The sequence below is a fragment of the Heteronotia binoei genome, chromosome 3, assembly GCF_032191835.1.
Source record: "Heteronotia binoei isolate CCM8104 ecotype False Entrance Well chromosome 3, APGP_CSIRO_Hbin_v1, whole genome shotgun sequence".
Classification (NCBI taxonomy): Eukaryota; Metazoa; Chordata; class Lepidosauria; order Squamata; family Gekkonidae; genus Heteronotia; species Heteronotia binoei.
The window spans coordinates 120775975-120794889 of record NC_083225.1 but is presented as its reverse complement, the minus strand read 5'-3'; the positions used below and the strand labels follow the sequence as shown (position 1 = coordinate 120794889).

Below are 18915 nucleotides of genomic sequence, written 5' to 3'. Positions count from 1 at the left end.
TGGAGGTTTTTAAAAATGGGCCTTGCCAGAGGTCATTTTGTAGCAAAATAGGTGGTGGAGCTCATCCAGGATTGTTATGCAGCTGCACCTACTATTCAATGGACAAGGTGGGAAGGAGGAGGTGCAGCCCCGTAGCCAGGATTTGAAGAATTGAGGGGGCCTGATTTTTTTTCAGGGGGCACATAGTGGCCCAAACCTCCATGGCCTTCTCTCCTACCACCGCTGAGGAGAAAAGCTGCCAGCTTGCTGCCATACAGACTCCCCCATCCCCACAGCTGCCCCTAGGTGATCCCTTTCCACCCCTCTTCCAGCAGCTCTGGTGGGGAGCCACTCAGAGGTTTATATACATGCCGCATTGTCTCCTGCCCTTACCTGTAGCATGATCCAGCTAGGCAAGCCCGGCGGGACAAGGTGGGGGGTGGAAGGCGCCACCAAGTCACAACTGACTTCTGGGGCTACAAGATCTCCAATTTGGATTTCTTCCTGTTGGAGGGCGAGCCGAGGCTGCTCAAGCGCAGCTCCCACCCTCGCTCGTGTAGCCAACGAGACCAGGCCAGAAAACCCCTGCAGGTAAACATCACCTCTCCACTGATCCCCAGCCCCGGACGATAGTCGGGACCTCCACTTGTGTGCGCCAGCCTACCTCACCTTGCCCTGTCTGCAATGGAGCCATCCGCCCCCTGCCCCCACCGCCCCACTTGAGGGCCAGAACAGCTTCTTCTTGCAGGCGCCCTCTAGCCCAATGTCAGCCCAAGGTGGAGCTTAACTTTCAGTTCTGGGCGCTGAAAGTGCCCCGTTGTTTCAGCTTGCTGAGGGGTCAGAGATTTCTTCCAGTCCTTAAGCAAGCAGAAGCAACATGGAGCTTAACTTTCAGGGGTTGGCGATCTGGCTGGTGTACCGACCGCCTAACGCACCGGCCAGCGCCTTACTATCCCTGATGGAGGCCGCAGCAGGATGGGCATTGGAGCACCCGAGGCTTTTGATCCTGGGTGACTTCAATGTTCATGCCGATGACGTGGCCTCCAATCAGGCGATGGACCTAGTGTCTTCCATGGCGACACTAGGACTCTCCCAAGTAGTTACGACACCCACTCACCAGGCAGGTCACATGTTAGACTTGATCTTCGCGTCGGGAGTCTTAGTGAACGATCTTGCTTCTATAGCAGTGCCATGGTCGGATCACTATGCCCTCAAGGCTCGTGTGGACGTCCCACCCCAAACCCGTTTGGGCGGCGAGCTTATTTTAGCTCGCCCGCGGAGCCTGATGGACCCGGAACGGTTCCTGACGGCTCTGCGGGATCCCTGCCCCCCTGGCGATTCCCTCGATGACCTGGTGGAGTCCTGGAATAACAGGCTCGCTGGGGCCATCGACGAGATCGCACCTAGGCGTCCTCTGCGCCCTCGTTCAAGGCCGACACCCTGGTATAACCAGGAGTTGCGGCGGTTGAAACGGGGACTCAGACGACTAGAGAGGCAATGGCGGCGTACTCGAGACGAAGCGACTCGAACATCTTATAGAGAGTTTATGAAGTCCTATGAGATGGCAGTCAAGGCCGCAAAGAAAACATACTTTGCGGCGGAGATTGCGTCCGCAATTTCGCGCCCGGCACAACTGTTCAACACAATTCGGACCCTTACAACACTGCCACAGGGCAGACCAAACGCTAATGAATTGGAAATTGGCTGTGAGGCTTTTGCGAATTTTTTTGCGGATAAAATCGCATCGCTCCGTTCCGACTCCCCTGTCATATTAGATACAGTTAGCGAACCTGAGGCTCCGTGCCTGTCTTCGGACTGTGTACTGGACGGCTTCAGTGCGCTCAGCCTGGAAGAAGTTGACAGGATCCTCCTATCTGCACGCCCGACAACTTGTAAATTGGACCCATGCCCCTCTTGGCTTATTAAGACCTGCCAGAGGGAGCTAAGATATCCTATACGGGATATCATAAACAGATCCCTACTGGAGGGGCATTTTCCATCAGCGCTTAAGGAGGCGGTGGTCCGTCCCCTCTTGAAGAAAACAACATTAGATCCGGCCGAATTGGCACACTATCGGCCAGTCTCGAATTTGCCCTTTTTGGGCAAACTTATTGAGAGGGCAGTGGCGTTGCAGCTACAGAGTTTCCTGGAGGATGCTTCTGTCCTTGACCCCTACCAATCTGGCTTCCGCCCGGGCCATGGGACGGAGACGGTGCTGGTCGCCCTGGTGGATGACCTTCAGCGGCATCTGGATCAAGGCGGCTCAGCGGTGCTGATGCTGTTGGACCTATCGGCAGCGTTCGATACGGTCGACCATCGGCTTCTGGCGCGCCGCCTTGCCGACGCTGGGATTCAGGGGCTGGCCTTGCAATGGCTTTCCACTTTCCTTGATGGTCGGGGACAAAGGGTGGCGATTGGGGAGGAACTGTCCCAGAGGCACACGCTTGACTGTGGCGTGCCTCAAGGGGCGGTACTTTCCCCGATGTTATTCAACATCTATATGCGCCCCCTTGCCCAGATTGCCCGAAGGTATGGGCTGGGTTGTCATCAATATGCGGACGACACCCAGCTCTATCTGCTTATGGACGGCCGGCCCGCCTGCGTCCCAGAAAATCTGGACCGGGCGTTACAGGCAGTGGCTAGGTGGCTTAGGCTGAGCGGGCTGAAGCTGAACCCGGCGAAGACAGAGGTCCTTTGCTTGGGTCGCTGCGGCCCGGAAAGGGAAATCCCCCTGCCAGTTTTTGACGGCGCGCCATTGACAGCGTCGGGCAGGGTCAAGAGCCTGGGGGTGCTGTTGGAGCCTTCTCTGACGATGGAGGCTCAGATAGCAGCCACTGCCAAGTCCGCTTTTTTTCACCTTAGGCGGGCGAGACAGTTGGCCCCCTTCCTGGAGCGCGACGACCTAGCAACAGTGATTCATGCTACGGTCACCTCGAGGCTGGACTACTGTAATGCCCTCTACATGGGGCTACCCTTGTGCCGGACCCGGAAACTGCAGTTGGTGCAGAACGCTGCTGCCCGGCTGCTATTAGGGCTCCCAAGATGGGAGCACATTCGGCCGGGGCTCCGGGATCTGCACTGGCTGCCAGTAACATTCCGAGTCCAGTACAAGGTGTTGGTCATTACCTTTAAAGCCCTGTATGGCCTAGGACCTGCCTACCTTAGGGACCGTCTCTCCCCACACGTTCCCCAGAGAGTACTACGTTCCGGCTCACAAAATCTGCTGGTAGTCCCTGGGCCAAAGGAGGCCCGCCTAAAATCCACCAGGGATCGGGCCTTCTCAACAGCGGCACCTTACTGGTGGAACCAGCTGCCGGAGGAGGTGCGGGCCCTGCGGGACCTAGGGCAGTTCCGCAGGGCCTGCAAGACAGCCCTCTTCCGGCAGGCCTATAACACCTAACTGATACTTTGGATGGAACATCTTTGGATGGAACAAAATGCTCTTATAGACCGCTGGCTTTATTTTATTTTGTTTTATTAACTATGCTTTTATTGTATCTGTAAATGTTTTAAATGGAACTGTATGAATCATTGTGTTGTGAGCCGCCCTGAGACACTTCGGTGAGAAGGGCGGGATATAAGTCCATCAAATAAATAAATAAAACAAATAAATCAGTCCTGGGCACTGAAAGTGCTCCATTGTTTCTGCTTGCTGAGGGGTCAGAGATTTCTTCCAGCCCCTAAGCAAGCAGAAGCTATCGGTGCGTGTGTGTGCAGAGTGAGGAACTGAGATATGTACAATAGTGAGCTCCGGTAAGGAAGTGAGCCAGACACCTGCACCTAGTATTAAAACAGTGTATTTACAAGCTATATACAAAGTAACTGGTGCAGTGACAAACATGGATCTCAGTGACAAAGTGCTCCGCCAGCATTCACCTCTCCAGTGAGAGAACTATACACAGGTAATGCAGTCCTTATATATTTACATCAGCCAATCAAGGCAGTCCATAATCTTGCTAACTCCAGCAGGTACTTTCCCCTTGTCCTTAACCAGCCAGAACCGGCTTGCTGACAAGGCCACTCTGACCTGACCTGTCAGATAGATCTCCTGCTGGCACGTTGCACCTGTCAGGCTGTGTAAAGGAGGACTCCTTATACCAACAGAAGCAATATGGAGCTTAACTTTCAGTCTTGGGCACTGAAAGTGCTCCGTTGTTTCTGCTTGCTGAGGGGTCAGAGATTTCTTCCAGCCCCTAAGCAAGCAGAAGCAACTTTGAGCTTAACTTTCAGTTCTGGGCACTGAAAGTCCTGTTGTTCTGATGTTCTGATGTCCTGTTGTTTCTGCTGGCTGAGGGGTCAGAGATTTCTTCCAGCCCCTAAGCAAGCAAAAGCAACAGGGAGCTTAAGTTTCAGTCCTGGGCTCTTAAGTTCAGTGCCCCGTTGTTCTGCTTGCTGAGGGGTCAGAGAATTCTTCTGACCCCTAAGCAGGCAGAAGCAACTGTGTATGATCACGTCCCCTAAGCAAGCAGAAGCAACGGTGTATGATGACTGCAGAATGGAGAAGGATGCAGCTGAGGCACTGGAGGCTGGTTAGGTGCCCCAAGTCAGGGGGTCCTGCCTAGCAATCAGGGGGCTGTGCCCTCACATGCCCCTTCATAGCTATGGCCTGAGGAGGTGGAACTCTCAGAAAGGTTCAGAAACTGTGAGCTCCCGCTGAATCTGGCATCCGGGCTGTTCCACTGGCATCCAGGCTGTTCCAGAGTCAAAAAGCAGGTTTGTTCTCTTAGGTGATTCCTAAAAGAGAGAGAGAGAGAGAGATGGCTGCCGAATTTCACACAAAGTTTGTGGAATTGGCTTAGGGTTGCCAAGTCCAATTCAAGAAATATATGAGGACTTCGGGGGTGAAGCCAGGAGACTTTAGAGGTAGAGTCAGGAGATATTGGGGCAGAGCCAGGAGCAAGGGTGTGACAAGCATAATTGAACTCCAAAGGAGTTCTGGCCATCATATTTAAAGGGATCGCCAACCTTTTTAAATGCCTTCCTTCCATAGGAAATAATGAAGGATGGGGCACCTTCTTTTGGAATTGGACCCCCTTGTCCAATCTTTTTGAAACTTGGGGGTTATTTTGGGGAGAGGTACTGAATGCTATGCTGCAAATTTGGTGCCTCTGCCTCAAAAAACAGCTCCCCCAAGCCCCAGATACCAGCAGATCAATTCTCCATTATTTCCTATGGGAATAAGTCTCCACAGGGAATAATAGAGTTCCCAGTAGCCATTTCCCTCCCTTGCCCCCACTTTCTGATGATCCTGAAGCGGGTGGAGGGCCTCCAAACCAGAGGATCCCCTGCCCCCACCTGGGGATTGGCAACCCTACACAAACAGATTCCAAACACAGTCAGTTTGGTGTAGTGGTTAAGTGTGCAGACTCTTATCTGGGAGAACCAGGTTTGATTCCACTCCTCCACTTGCACCTGCTGGCATGGCCTTGGGTCAGCCATAGCTCTGGCAGAGGTTGTCCTTGAAAGAGCAGCTGCTGTGATAGCCCTCTCAGCCCCACCCACCTCACAGGGTGTCTGTTGTGGGGGAGGAAGGTAAAGGAGATTGTGAGCCGCTCTGAGACTTTTTGGAGTGGAAGGCGGGATATAAATCCAATATCTTCTTCTTCTTCTATACAAAGACTCTGAAAACAATGCAAAACAAGTACAGAGATACACACCCTCTTATTGACAGACTTATGTGCATGCTTTCTTTCTCTCTCTCTCTCTCTCTCTCTCTCTCTCTCTTTCTCTCTGACACACACACACTTAACTGTCTCTGGTGCCTCCGCAGCGAGGTCTGAAAAGTGCAGGGGCTACGCTGCTCTCTTTTACACAGACACTTACTTGCTCTGAAATGAAAGCAAAACAAATGAAGGAACTGTGCTCTGACGATGTCTGCTGCTGACCCTTCCCCATGATGTACTTCCTGCTCAACTTTAAAGGCACACACACTGTAATGTACTGGGAGACGAGACGTGGTGAAGACTTCAGGCTTTATTCGCTAGTACATTACGGAACTGGGGAACACGCGGCCGGGTCCGCCAATATATACAAACACCCCGGAACAACCCCCCCGCTGGCCAGCCCAATCCTGGCCAGTTAAACTTCCCGCGCTTGACATTGATTGGCCATGACTTTCCCCGCGCTGTGCCTGGTCGCCCGAGGACGCGCGGCGCGTGTGTAGAGTCCGATACTCTACACTCCTCCCCCCCTAGTTCAGACCACATAGTCCCGGAGGTATGCTGGTGCTCTCCGTTCCCGTGTCGATCTCCTCGGGGTCGCTCGTGGAGCTGGGTCTGGTTCTGGTGTGGGCGATGCTGCTCTTGGTTGTGGGACGCTGGGGTCTGCTTCTGGCTCCGGCTCTGATTCGGTGTCTCTGGGGGCATCATAAGTAGGTAGTTCCTGTATTGGCGGGGCCCCCTCCGGCGCTTCTGTTGCTAGCTGTTCCCTATTCCCTGCCTCCTCCATTTCTTCGGGTAGGGTGCGGCGGCGCAGCTGATCTATGTGCCGTCTTAGTACCTGGCCCCCCTCGGTGGTCACCTCGTATGACCTGGAACCTGTCACCCTAAGGACTCTCCCCGCGACCCAATCGGGGCCGCTTGCGAAGTTCTTCGCGTATACAGGGTCACCCGGAAAGAACCCCCGCACTGCCTCCCGGACCTCTGGGGACCCGCGGACCTCGGGGGCCCGGTCTGGGTGCAGCCTGTCTAGACGGGTTGTCAGTTTCCTCCCCATGAGCAGTTCCGCGGGGCTGGATCCCGTTATAGGGTTTGGGGTGATCCTGTTGTGGAACAGGAAGGCTGAGAGGCGGTGGTCCCAATCCCCATGTACTATTCTCCCCAGTGCTTCCTTGGTGGTCCGCACCATCCGCTCCGCCTGGCCGTTGGTTGCCGGATGGAATGGTGCGGACCTTATGTGTCGTATGAGGTACCTCTCCGTGAACTCCCGGAATTCCCGGGAGGTGAAGGCCGTTCCGTTATCCGTCACCAGGGTGTCTGGGATCCCGTGCGTGCATAGGACCTTCCTGAGTGCTCGGACGGCTGCCGCCGTGGAGGTTGAGGCTACCGGAATCACCTCTAACCATTTTGTGTAGGCATCCACAAGTATAAAAAAGATCTGGCCCTGATACGGGCCGGCAAAATCTAAGTGGAGGCGGGACCATGGCCGCCTGTTAGACTCCCATCTGTGGACCGGGGCTGACGGGGGATCGGGCCGGGATTCTTGGCAGGGTTGGCACCTCCTCACCCCCCCTCAATTTCCTCATCCATGCCCGGCCACCACACATAACTACGGGCCAGGGCTTTCATCCTCACGATGCCCGGGTGGGTCTCGTGGAGGTCTTCCAGTACCTGTTTGCGCAAGGGGGGGGGAACCACCACCCGGCTGCCCCAAAGCACGCACCCCTTGTGTGTCGATAGCTCGTCCTTCCTGGACGCGAACAGTCTGAACACTTCTTCCACTTTGCCTGCCGGCCACCCCCTCCCCACCCAGTCCCTGACCCGTGCCAGGATGCGGTCCCTCCCTGTCGCCCGGGCTACCTCTGCCGCGTGCAGTGGGCGCTCAGGGAGAGATTCAATGAGCATTACCCCGTGTGCGGGGGCGGGATCGGGTTCTGTTATGGGGAGCGGCAGGCGGCTGAGGGCATCGGCGTGTCCCATGGCTTTGCCCGGGCGGTGTACCAGTTCATACGTGTAGGAGTTCAGGAACTGGTTCCACCTCAGGACCCTCTGGGATAGGATTTGGGGGGTCTGACGGTCTGAAGCTAGGAGGCCCAGGAGCGGCTTGTGGTCAGTGGCAATGGTGAAACGCCTACCGTAGAGGTAGTCGTTGAACTTGTGCACCCCCGCCACGATCGCCAGGGCCTCCTTATCGATTTGAGCGTAGTTCCGCTCCGCTGGGGATAGGGTCCGTGAATAGTATGCTACTGGCACTTCCCTCCCGTCCGGGAGTTGGTGCCCCAAGACCGCTCCCACCCCGTAGGGGGAGGCGTCGCAAGCCAGGATCAGTGGCAGGGTTTCATCATAGTGGTGCAAAACCGCGTTCGAGACCAATAGGTCCTTGACTGCCTGGAACGCCGCGGCTTGGCGCTTCCCCCAGACCCACGGGGCTTGTTTATCAAGCAAACGGTGTAACGGTTCCGCCACGGCGGCCTTGTGGGGCAGGAACGAGTGATAAAAATTCAGCAAACCCAAAAAACTTTGTAGCTCCGCTTTGCTTTTGGGAGCGGGGGCCTGCACAATGGCCCTAGTCTTGTCCTTAGTCGGGTGAATTCCAGCCGCGTCCACGGCGAATCCCAGGAACTCCACCCGCGGAACCCCCAACAGACATTTTTCCTTCTTCACTTTCAACCCCGCCGCTTGGAACCTCCGGAGGACCTCTCGCAGGCGGCCTTTGAACTCTTCTTCGTTCGGGGCGGCGATTAAAACATCATCGAAGAAGGGTTGCACTCCGGGAATTCCTTTAAGGAGAGAGTCCATTATGCTTTGGAAAATTCCCGGAGCCACGCTCACCCCGAACTGCAATCGTTTAACTCTAAACGCCCCCCTGTGGGTCACGATCGTCTGCGCTTCTGCTGTCTTAGCGTCGACTGGCAGTTGCTGGTATGCCTGTGCTAAGTCCAGCGTGCCAAAAACCCGTGCCCCTGCGAGTGTCGATAGTACATGGCTGACTACGGGGACTGGATACGGGTTATCCTGGAGCGCTTTGTTGATCGTGCACTTGTAGTCAGCGCAGATCCTTACGTCCCCGTTCGGTTTCACTGGCGTTACAATGGGGGTCTCCCAAGCCGCATAAGTTACAGGCTCCAAGACGCCCTGGGCCGTGAGGCGATCCAGTTCTGCCTCAATTTTCGGCTTTAGGGCAAACGGGACGCGCCTCGCTTTGAGCCGTATGGGCCGGACCATGGGGTCCATCGGTAGGGTGATGGGCGGCCCCTTGTAGCTCCCCAGGGACCCATCGAAAACCTCGGGGAACTCCTGGCAGACCCCTTCGAAGTTGCTGGCCTGCACGTGCTCCACCCCTACCAGCTTGATCCCCAGTGGTTGGAACCAAGCTAACCCCAGAAGGGTGGTCAGTTGGCGCTTGACCACCAGTATGTCTAGGGGCCCCTTAAAGCTTCCCCTCTCCACATGCACCTGGGCCCACCCCACGACGTGAACCGGGTTTTTCTGGAAGTCCCTCAGTACGAAATCCGCTGGCCTCGTTTGGAGGCGGCGGCGGGGGCATAGTCTCGTAAGGGTCTCCTCTGAAATTATGGAGATCGAGGAACCCGAGTCTACTTCCATGACGCAGGGGGCGCCCTCGATCCGGACAGACATTTTGACCTTGTCCGGGGCTGCGAGGGGCAAGTTCAGTACCTGCAAGCTGGTGGATGCCGTTGTGTGGGTGTCCATGGAATCGTGATGCGCTGACGGTGGTCGACGGCTGCTCTTGGCCCGGCAAGCCCGGGCGATGTGGCCCATCTTCCCACAGCTTCTGCAGTCCAGGTTTCGGTACGGGCAGTCCCTCCTTTCGTGGGGGTCGCCGCAGCTGGCGCACTTGGAGCTGGGGTTGGTGGGGGCCCTCTCCGTCGCTCGTTGTCTCGCGGGGACCCGAGTTTCTGTCCTCTGTGGCCGTCGGAGCTGGAACGCTTCTTCCTCTGCTCGGTCCTCTGGTCCCATTTCTTCTTGGTGTACTGCCTCTCCCCGCGGCTGGCCATACGCCTTGGTGGCCCTCTCGAACGCCGTCGCCTCGTTGAAGGCTTGTTGTAGGGTGAGCTCCTCCTTTGCGAAGAGCTTCTGCTGCAGTCGCTCGTCTCGGAGGCCCCAGACGAAACGGTCCCTCAGGGCTTCATCCCTCTTGTCGAAACTGCAGTTCCCGGCGATCTGCCGAAGGGCCGCCAGGTAGACCGCCGCTGTCTCCCCCGACTTCTGGTCCCTCTTGTGGAAGAGGAATCGGCGGGCGACGATGGACGGTTGGGGCGAAAAGTGGCCCGTGAGGAGTCTCACGACCTCCCCGTAGGTCCTCTCAGTCAGCTTCGCCGGAGCGGAGAGACCCCGTGCGATCTCGAAGGTTTCTTCTCCACAGACGCTCAGCAGGACGTCTCTCTTCCTGTCGTCATCTTCGATCAGGTTCGCACGCAGGTAGCATTCGACCCTTTCTGTGTAGGTCTCCCATCTCTCGGGGTGCTCCGGGTTGAACTCCGCAAGATGGCCCGTCGTTACACTTGGGTTCGCCATGGCGGCGGCGGGCTGTGCGATCCTGCGGTCTCCGCCTTCCTCGTCTCCGGCCAGGTCTGGTTCCCCTCGGGCGGCCGGACCTAGCTCGATCCCACCTTCGTCGCCAGTGTAATGTACTGGGAGACGAGACGTGGTGAAGACTTCAGGCTTTATTCGCTAGTACATTACGGAACTGGGGAACACGCGGCCGGGTCCGCCAATATATACAAACACCCCGGAACAACCCCCCCGCTGGCCAGCCCAATCCTGGCCAGTTAAACTTCCCGCGCTTGACATTGATTGGCCGTGACTTTCCCCGCGCTGTGCCTGGTCGCCCGAGGACGCGCGGCGCGTGTGTAGAGTCCGATACTCTACACACACACATTTTAAAACTGAATCTGTTTGCAAGTTTCTAAACCTACCAGAGATCTCCAGGTACATGGTGGCTGTGGGGGAGGGGCTTTCCCTGCCGACTAGCTGGCTGGGGGCGGGAGAAAGCCTGTAACACTGGGGGATCCCCCACTGGGACCTGGAGATTGGGAAACCTAAACTGGCTATATTTCAGGTAGGGATCATCAATAGAAAATGAATCAGAAACCGAAGCTGCCATCTTATGTGTAGAATAAATTTGATCTGTAGGAAAATGATGGATACCCAGTATAACGTTTGGAATATTGATAATCCTGAACTGTTTCTGTCTAACTGGAAAGACTGTGACCCCCAGGGCTGGTTGTTTGTTTTTTTTTTGAGAAGGAATGCAGTTCCAGCTGGCTTGGCATCAGGCGGTGTGGCTTAATATGAAAATTAGTTCCTGCTGGCCTTTTTCTACAAAAAAAGCCCTTGTTACCTCAGTTCCTACCTATTTGTGTCAGCCTACTAGGATGTCCTTAGCAAAATTCACTACTTGTGTGTTTCCATCAGTAATTGCTTTCAGAATTGATGTTCTTTAAGAGGCTAGTTCATGCACTAATCAAAAGCCTGTCCTTCCTGTAAAATCTTACTTGTTAGGCTAACGAAGATGAATATGATTAATCTTCCGCCTCCTGAATTATATATAGACACTGCTGACTATTCACTTTTAAGGTACGCCAGCATCAAAACATACTGAATCACTGGAACAATTAAATTTAATGTATATCAGAATTAATTTTGTATGCCAAGGAGTTCATAGCACACATTCATAAAAGCTATAAGTAATAGCAGGAGCTCTGTCAATTTGCTTTGTGATTATATTCAAAATGCCTTTTCAGTAAGCTTCAAAGAGCTTTATTTATTATCAGACCATTGAAGTGAAATAAATTTGTATTACAATAAGAGTTAAATAGAATTTTAGTGGAATCATTCTCTCTTTTTAATTGTGTTACTTCTTCTACGCATTTATTTTTTCAATGCATTTATGTTGTCACAGTTTTTTTAATATCATACCTAATTCCCCCTAGACAACAGAGGTAAATATATAACCAAAACTTCACTCCCTAAATGTGAAAGAATAGTGGACAAGCTTAGCTATGAAGGAGAAACACAATCATTTTTAAAAGGTCAGTTCGGTGTTAATGTGTATACAGCAACAGACACATTCCTTAATTGCTCTCTATATTTAATTTTCATCACAGAGAACTGAACTGCTTTTGACTTATTGAATGTTCCTAATTACTTTCTCACTAATTTTGTGTCATGGCACAACATTTAAGGGGCTACAAAATACTCTTCATACCACTGAATACAACTTTAAATAATCTTACTAAATTTATACAAGTAGAAACTTATTTTCATAATAGCCTTTTTCTCATTGCAAAAGAATCAAGGTTAGCATGCTTGGAATGTAGGAATCAATACTCAATGTAAAATGCCATGTTAAAGCTAAATTTAAATTATTACAATTTTGACTCTAATAAAATGGCTATCATATCATTTAACACCCTAGTCTCCTAGAGAATGCATAGTGAATTGAGTTCAAAGCAAGAATCATGTATTGGAATAATAAATATAACTTAATGTCATGATAAACACCTCAGCTAATGCCTCACTACAAGCAAAAGAGCCCCACATCACAGTCAACCTACATCCTTCCATAGCCGTGCCACATTGTGTCTTAAGAGAAGCCATTTTGGATTAGTCCAATGGCCCATCCAATCCAACACTCTGTGTCACAGCTTGTGTCTTAGCACCAGCTGGCATCTTATGTACACTAAAATAGGAGACATCAAACATTTCCAGTAACAACATACAGTTGGTTTGCCAGAAGATCTGTTTCCATATTCTGCCATGCATCTCAGCCACCCAGCAAGGAAGCATACTAGCTCCTCCAGTTGGACTACAGATGCAAGGGGGATCAGGTGGCATGGTGACTGCACAGGTCATCCAGGGGGGGCAGTCACATTCCACAAATATGTCAAGCAAATAGGCCCAATGGCCATGGCCTCACCTCTGCCACAACAGAATGGACCGGGGTAGGTGTCACTTGGTTCAGTAGGTGAGGATATGTCCACAGAAGGCATTGCATGCCCAGTGCCATGAGACCAAGCAACCCTGGGGTCAGGGATTAGAGTGGAAGGTGCAGGATGGCAGCCCACCGTGACATAGGCTTCAAGCCAACTTCCAATGGGCACAAGGGCAAATGCTGGCAGTGTGGGGTGGTCAACAGGCAATTCAACTGGTGGTGCAGGGTCCATGGGATGCCTTGCCCTTGCAGGGAGTACAGGCTCCTCAGCAGCCAGGAGTGGCTGAAGCTGCTACTCAGATAGTGGGAGCTGGAGCCCTGCAGGATCACAGGAACGAAGCGTCAATGGTACACAGTACAATGTTGCGTCAATGGTACACAGTACAACTCATATGAGTACCCTGAGTAATCAGTTTCAAAAATGAAGGGGTATACCTCAGACCAGAAGCCTGGGGCCTCAGTGCCTTCATAGACCTGGGACAGGAACCCCTTGAGGGGTGCCACTATCCTTTTTTTTAAAAAAAAATTATTTATATCCCGCCCTCCCCCGCCAAAACAGGCTCAGGGCGGCTAACAACATTTATAAAAACACGATACAATAGATAATAAGACATTAAATTAACATTATTTAAAAACCAGTTAATACTTAATTACACTTAACTTATTCTGACAGTACCATGGTGTTTCTGACGCTATTTCTGTCAGTTTACATATCCTTGACCACAGACCTTGTGTCTAGGGAGATTGGACATGGCACACCTCCTTCAAGCACTAAAGGCTTGACAAGGAACATGAGCTGTTTCCATGTGATGGCACAGGGAGAGACCACCACCCTAGGTGGTCTCGCCTGTAAGATCAAGGGCGCACAACATAGAGGAATCTGCATCCCACCAACTGCCTGCATTGCAATTAGCTCTGGAATGGGTTTTTGGCCTCTGTCCACTACAGATCCTTCTTGGTCAATAAAATTAAAGTTGACCTTTTGATTATCCCAGCTTATGATGTCGACTCTACTTCTTCTGCATCTGCAGACAAAATGGTCAATGCAAGCAATGGAACTCTACAAATTTTTACACAAAGAGCTCTGGCTTCCTGGAAAAACTTAGAAATCACAAACCTGTCCATATGAAAAATTTAAATGTATGCTAATATATAGCAATATTTATATTACTAGAACTTTGGAGTAGCTGACTGCAAAAGACTTCTATGTACCTTTTTGAAAGGTAATAGAGGTCTTCTATCCATTTTTAAATTGTTGCAAAACTGAGCTGGGGCGGCGGCTCTTAGGAGACACCATTTCTCTTTTCAGACAGTCAGGGAATGCCTTCAAATTATACATTCTTGTCCAAACATTCTTTATCCTTAGGAAATGTCAGTGCTTCTGCTAATCATCCTTTAAGAACCATTTGTAGCCATTAATCCAGAGAGATAATTACAAGAAAAAAATTGATTTCAGCATACTTCAATAGAACATTTTTTGAGAATTTAAAGTTACTGTATATTGTTTATATTTTATAATGCTAGGCTGCCTCTTGCCCCAAGCAACAGAAGCTGTGGCAGCCTCCCAGATCTTTTTCCTTCTGAGTACTCCTGTAATATCTTGTAAAAACCAAGCTTATTGTAAATATGAAGACTGACAAAGAACAGCTAGGAAGGAACATTTTGCACATACGCTGTATTTGCCAGAATGGAAAAATGCAGATCCCAACATCCAATATGCTTAGAGTTCATCCCAAATTGTTTTTGTGCATTTGCCAGTGTAAACAGGGCCAACTTATCCATTAGGCACAGTAGGTACAGTGCCTAAGGCCCATGATACTTTCAGGGGCCCACAAAAATATTTAATTTCTTTTAAAATCAGAATTTTAAAAAAATGAACTTTTAGGCTCAAAGGAAATGTTTTAATTGTTTTTCTTGTAAAATGTTTAGGGCCCACATAAATCTATTATATCTTGCCTAAAACTGATAAAAATGTTAAAGTATTTAAAGTTATATCAAAAATGATTTTAATACTGATATTATTATTATTATTATTATTATTATTATTATTATTATTATTATTATTATTATTATTATTATTATTATTATTATTGCGGGAGAGGCCCACAAAGGCATAATTAGTTTGCGCCCTCAAAACTTTTATAGCTCATAAAAATATTTCATTTTTCTTAAATAAGGGGAAAAAATTAAAATGGAAAAAGAGAACAGTTGATTTATACCCTACCCTTCACTTGGAGTCTCAGCACAATTTACAATCTCCTTCCCTTCCTATCCTGACAATAGAGACCCTGGGAGGTATGTGGGTCTGAGAGAGCTCTGAATGAACTGCTCTTGAAAGAACAGCTATGAGAGGACTGTGAGGTCACCCAGCTGGCTGCATGTGGAGGAGTGGTGAATCAAACTTGGTTCTCCAGATTAGAGTCCATCGCTCTTAACCACTACACCAAACTGGATCTCAAGTAGTAGCAATAATTTATTTATGTAATTTAATAGGAATAAGGCCAATTGTAGAGAAAAATACAACAGGCTCTAGAAAGAGGCTCTGTGTAAGTGCTCCCCCACCCTTGCTGTCCTCCCACCCACCCAAGTGAAGGCATTCACTCTCTCCCCACCTCAAGGGGAGCTGATCTCTGCCATCTGGAAAGCAGTTGTAATTCTCAGCGATATCCAGCCCTCACCTGGAGATTGGCAGCAGTGGTTCCCTAGGAGGAAATGACATTGTACCTGTCTCAAGTCCCATCCCTTCTCAAATCCCATTCTCTACAGTACTCACCCCTTAAATTGCCAGGAATTTCCTATCCTGGAGTTGGTAACCCTATATCCTTCCCTTAAACTGCACCTCTGACTGCAGCTTTCCATTAACTTCCCTCTCCCTGCAGCCTTTACATAGGAAAAGCACAGTCTTTCTCCACAGTGTGGGGGGGAAACAAAGCAGCTTACATCATTCTCCTCTGCCCCCTTTGATCTGAACAACTCTGTGAGGCAGGTTAGGCTGAAAGTCTGTGACTGGCCCAAAATGACCCTTCCAGAGCAAGAACCTCTGTCTGGCAGACCCTGCTCTAAAGCCCTAACTCCTATGCCCTTCTCAAATCCACCACAAAATTTCCTACCAGTCAGGACTGGCCCCAATGAGTTTTGCCTCAGAGGCCTTTGGTGATATCTTCCAGACCAAAAGTCTGTCTGTGATAACATTGTTGGTCTTATGCACCCTGTTTATCTGTCCACCCTGCAAAGGAGCCATTTTCTCCATGGGAAAGAGCCCAATGTTCACTGAAAATGAGAAGCTTAATGCTGTGATTAGAGAATGTAGAAAAGGGTTCCTAAACAATTGAGCCGTTAAAACTGAAGACGAAATTGAAACGTCATCAAAATCTAGAGAGCTATGTCGCGGCTGCATTGAAGCTATGTTCCTTAGGAGCACCCACCTTGTGAATTTCAGTTGGACTATTTCCAAGTTTGGACTTATATCTATTCATTTGGGGATGGGGTTTATTGGTCCCCTTGGAGTTTCTGTTACTTTAGAAGGCCTTAGCACCACTGACCTCTATCAATATTGCATTGTTTATTATGTGTTGTACACAATCCTTGTAATATATTTTTTCAAACTATAATAGGGTGGCCATAATGTCTGAAGGCCAGCCAGGGACACTTTGGGGGGGGAGGTAGGGGTGCGTGCGCGCGAAGCGCGCGCGCGCCGCCGGAAACAGGAAGTGACGTCACTTCCGGTGACGTCACTTCCGGTGACATCATGCCACCTGCCGGAAGCAGGAAGTGACATCACTTCCTGTGACATCATTTCCCCCGCGCCACCTGCCAGAAGCAGGAAGTGACGTCACTTCCTGTGACATCATTTCCCCCCGCGCCACCTGCCGGAAGCAGGAAGTGACATCACTTCCTTTGACAGCACTTCCTGTGATGTCATTTCCCCCAAATATTACCACCCCCAAAATATACAACTTTAAAAAAGAAGAGAAACTTCACGATGTTCCCTGCTAAAGAAAAAAAGGCTCCAACAGCAATCCCTCTTGAGTCAGATTCACAGGAAAACAATCCACTATCCTTGATACCTTCTTGTGCTCACAAACATTTCAACAAGACTGTCCACAATATCAAAGGGTCTTGATCAGCCTAGTAAAAGCAACAAAGCAACCCTTATGTACAATCAAACTGAGATCAGAACTAAAACCACCACTGCCAGTCTGTGCCCCGTAGCCCAGCCTGAAGGCAGGCGGATACAGGTCTAGAAAAGCAGGTCCTCCCCAAGCAGCACACAAAAAGAAAAAGGTGTCACCAAAATACTAAAAATTGCAAAAGAGAAAGGAAACCAAGTTCTCTTCATATTATTAAAGTGATGGAACGAGCTGTCAAGTCACAGCCAATTTGTTCCTTACCTTCTGTTGTGTGATGGAAGTGATCTACTGTTGTCTGTGGTTGTTAGTTTCCTGAATGGAGCTTATCTGGAAAAAAAAGAAACACACTGTCAGCAGTTTAAAATTACTTTGCATCTTGGCAGCTCTTCCAACACACCCAGGAGGTGGCTGCCTAGTGTCGTTTTTTTTTTTTGGGGTATCGCCATTAGCCCTAATCCCCAGTTTTGTTTTGTATTCCTTTTATAATTACTATTAAATTCTGGTCTTACATTAACATACGCCCGCACAGTGGAGCTTCTTGGACCTCGACTTCTCCCTGGACAAAGAACACGGCTGGTAGGATGGGACTTGCGTGCTGTGGGCCCAGGCGGTGGGCCCGCAGGTGTGGGCCATCCCGACTCCCACGCTGGACGAAGGGCTGTGGTGTGGAAGGAGCGACACAGGTTTCAGTCTTTCGCTTTTTTACTGAATTTATACTTCTCTGATTTCCCTGAAGCCTTGAGGATATCTTTCTTCTCCTTAATAAAGTGATAAAATTGATCACAATCCATATTAAAATTCAATCTGACTTGCAGCTCTGCTTTCACCAGGTCTATGCTACAACGATTCCTGGTGTCCGTCCAGTGAGCTGACATGAGGCTGAATACCCTCTCCACAAAAGCGTTTGAGCATGGGATACTCAGGATCTTGCTTACAAGAAGCAAGAGGTTTTCGCACTTCTGAGACCGAGTTCCCATCTCAGAGAATATGGCCACCCACTTTTTATCCACAGTGATTTCTGGGTCAACACAGGCCACTTGCTCATCCAGCAGGCTCTTGGCATCAGTGTATTCACTGTATAGGTGATCCAGGTTTATTATTTTCTCCATTTTCAGCTGCTCAGCAGCACACCGCAGGTGGTCATAAGTCACACTTTTTTTAAGAGAAAATGGTGTCAAAGCACACAGGTGATTTTTCTCAGAGAAATCAAACTTTTCTTCCAGATAGGTGGTGGTTCTTTCAAAGAACTTGAGGAAGTCCTGCTTCGCTTTCCTTGCCTTCGAAGGTGGCATTTTGCGCAGCGCCTTATCTGTCTCCGTTCCAAAAAAGGAGTCAGCTTCGCGTTGCTTAAGGCTGTTTAGCAACCTGAGCATGGTCTCAAACAATTCAGGTGCTGTCAGTGCATCCCGCTCCAGAATCAGTACAGTCTCCTCAATAGGCGTCAGAGTGGTCTGGAGAAACATCATGTAAGTTTGCGATGTACTGTAGTCCTTTTCTCCAGACTCATCGTCAATGTGGCGCCATATCAGAGTAGGACAGTGGTCCTCTCCCAGCTTTTGAAAGTACGCTTTAACGGCTGGCCAACACTTCAACATCTTGTTTATGGCAGGCAAGAAAGATAGCCATCTTGTGCGTACATGTCGAAGCAGGTGATCACCCTCCATCTCCAAAAAATCAAACATCTCCTGAAGTTCCTCTGAGCGTTTGGCAGAAACAGAAAAATGACCAAAAGCCTTCAGTATGAGAGACTCGATGTCGCAGGTGAGCATATCACATCCTTTTTTGGCAGCATTGTGCACAATGTGTGCAGGGCACCTGGCGGGCACGATGTCTTCACGGCCTCTACTCAGAAGTGTGTACACAGAATGGTATTTTCCAAAGTTTACATTCGCGCTGTCTGCTGAGTATGCAGACAGACGAGCTAAGTCCAGCTGGTATTTTGCCAAGACATCCAAAATCCTTCGTGTGACATTCTCAGCCGTTTCATTGGCATCTTCATAGAAATCAAGAAGACGATTTGAAATGCCATCCTTCAAAGTGAAGTATTTAAGGCATAGGGGGAACATTTTCCTGTTGCCATGATTTGATGCGTCGCTGGAAACGCTGTAGAAACAATGTGCTGTGTCAAGATCTAACAGAATCAGTTCTACAGAGTAAGGTGCCAAGACATCGCTTATCAAAGCTGCACCCT

The 18915-nt window shown here is 50.1% G+C and overlaps 1 protein-coding gene across 1 annotated transcript in view; it reads right to left on the bottom strand.

The window, feature by feature from the left end:
• Positions 1-6654: 6654 nt before the first annotated feature.
• LOC132569094 (uncharacterized protein K02A2.6-like) overlaps positions 6655-18915 on the bottom strand; it is a gene marked incomplete at its 3' end in the record, with an annotated part of 42796 nt that continues 30535 nt past the window's right edge. Inside the window, 2 exon segments of the mRNA XM_060235275.1 lie at positions 6655-7208; positions 7211-7361. Of these exon segments, the coding sequence (XP_060091258.1) occupies positions 6655-7208; positions 7211-7361 (705 nt within the window).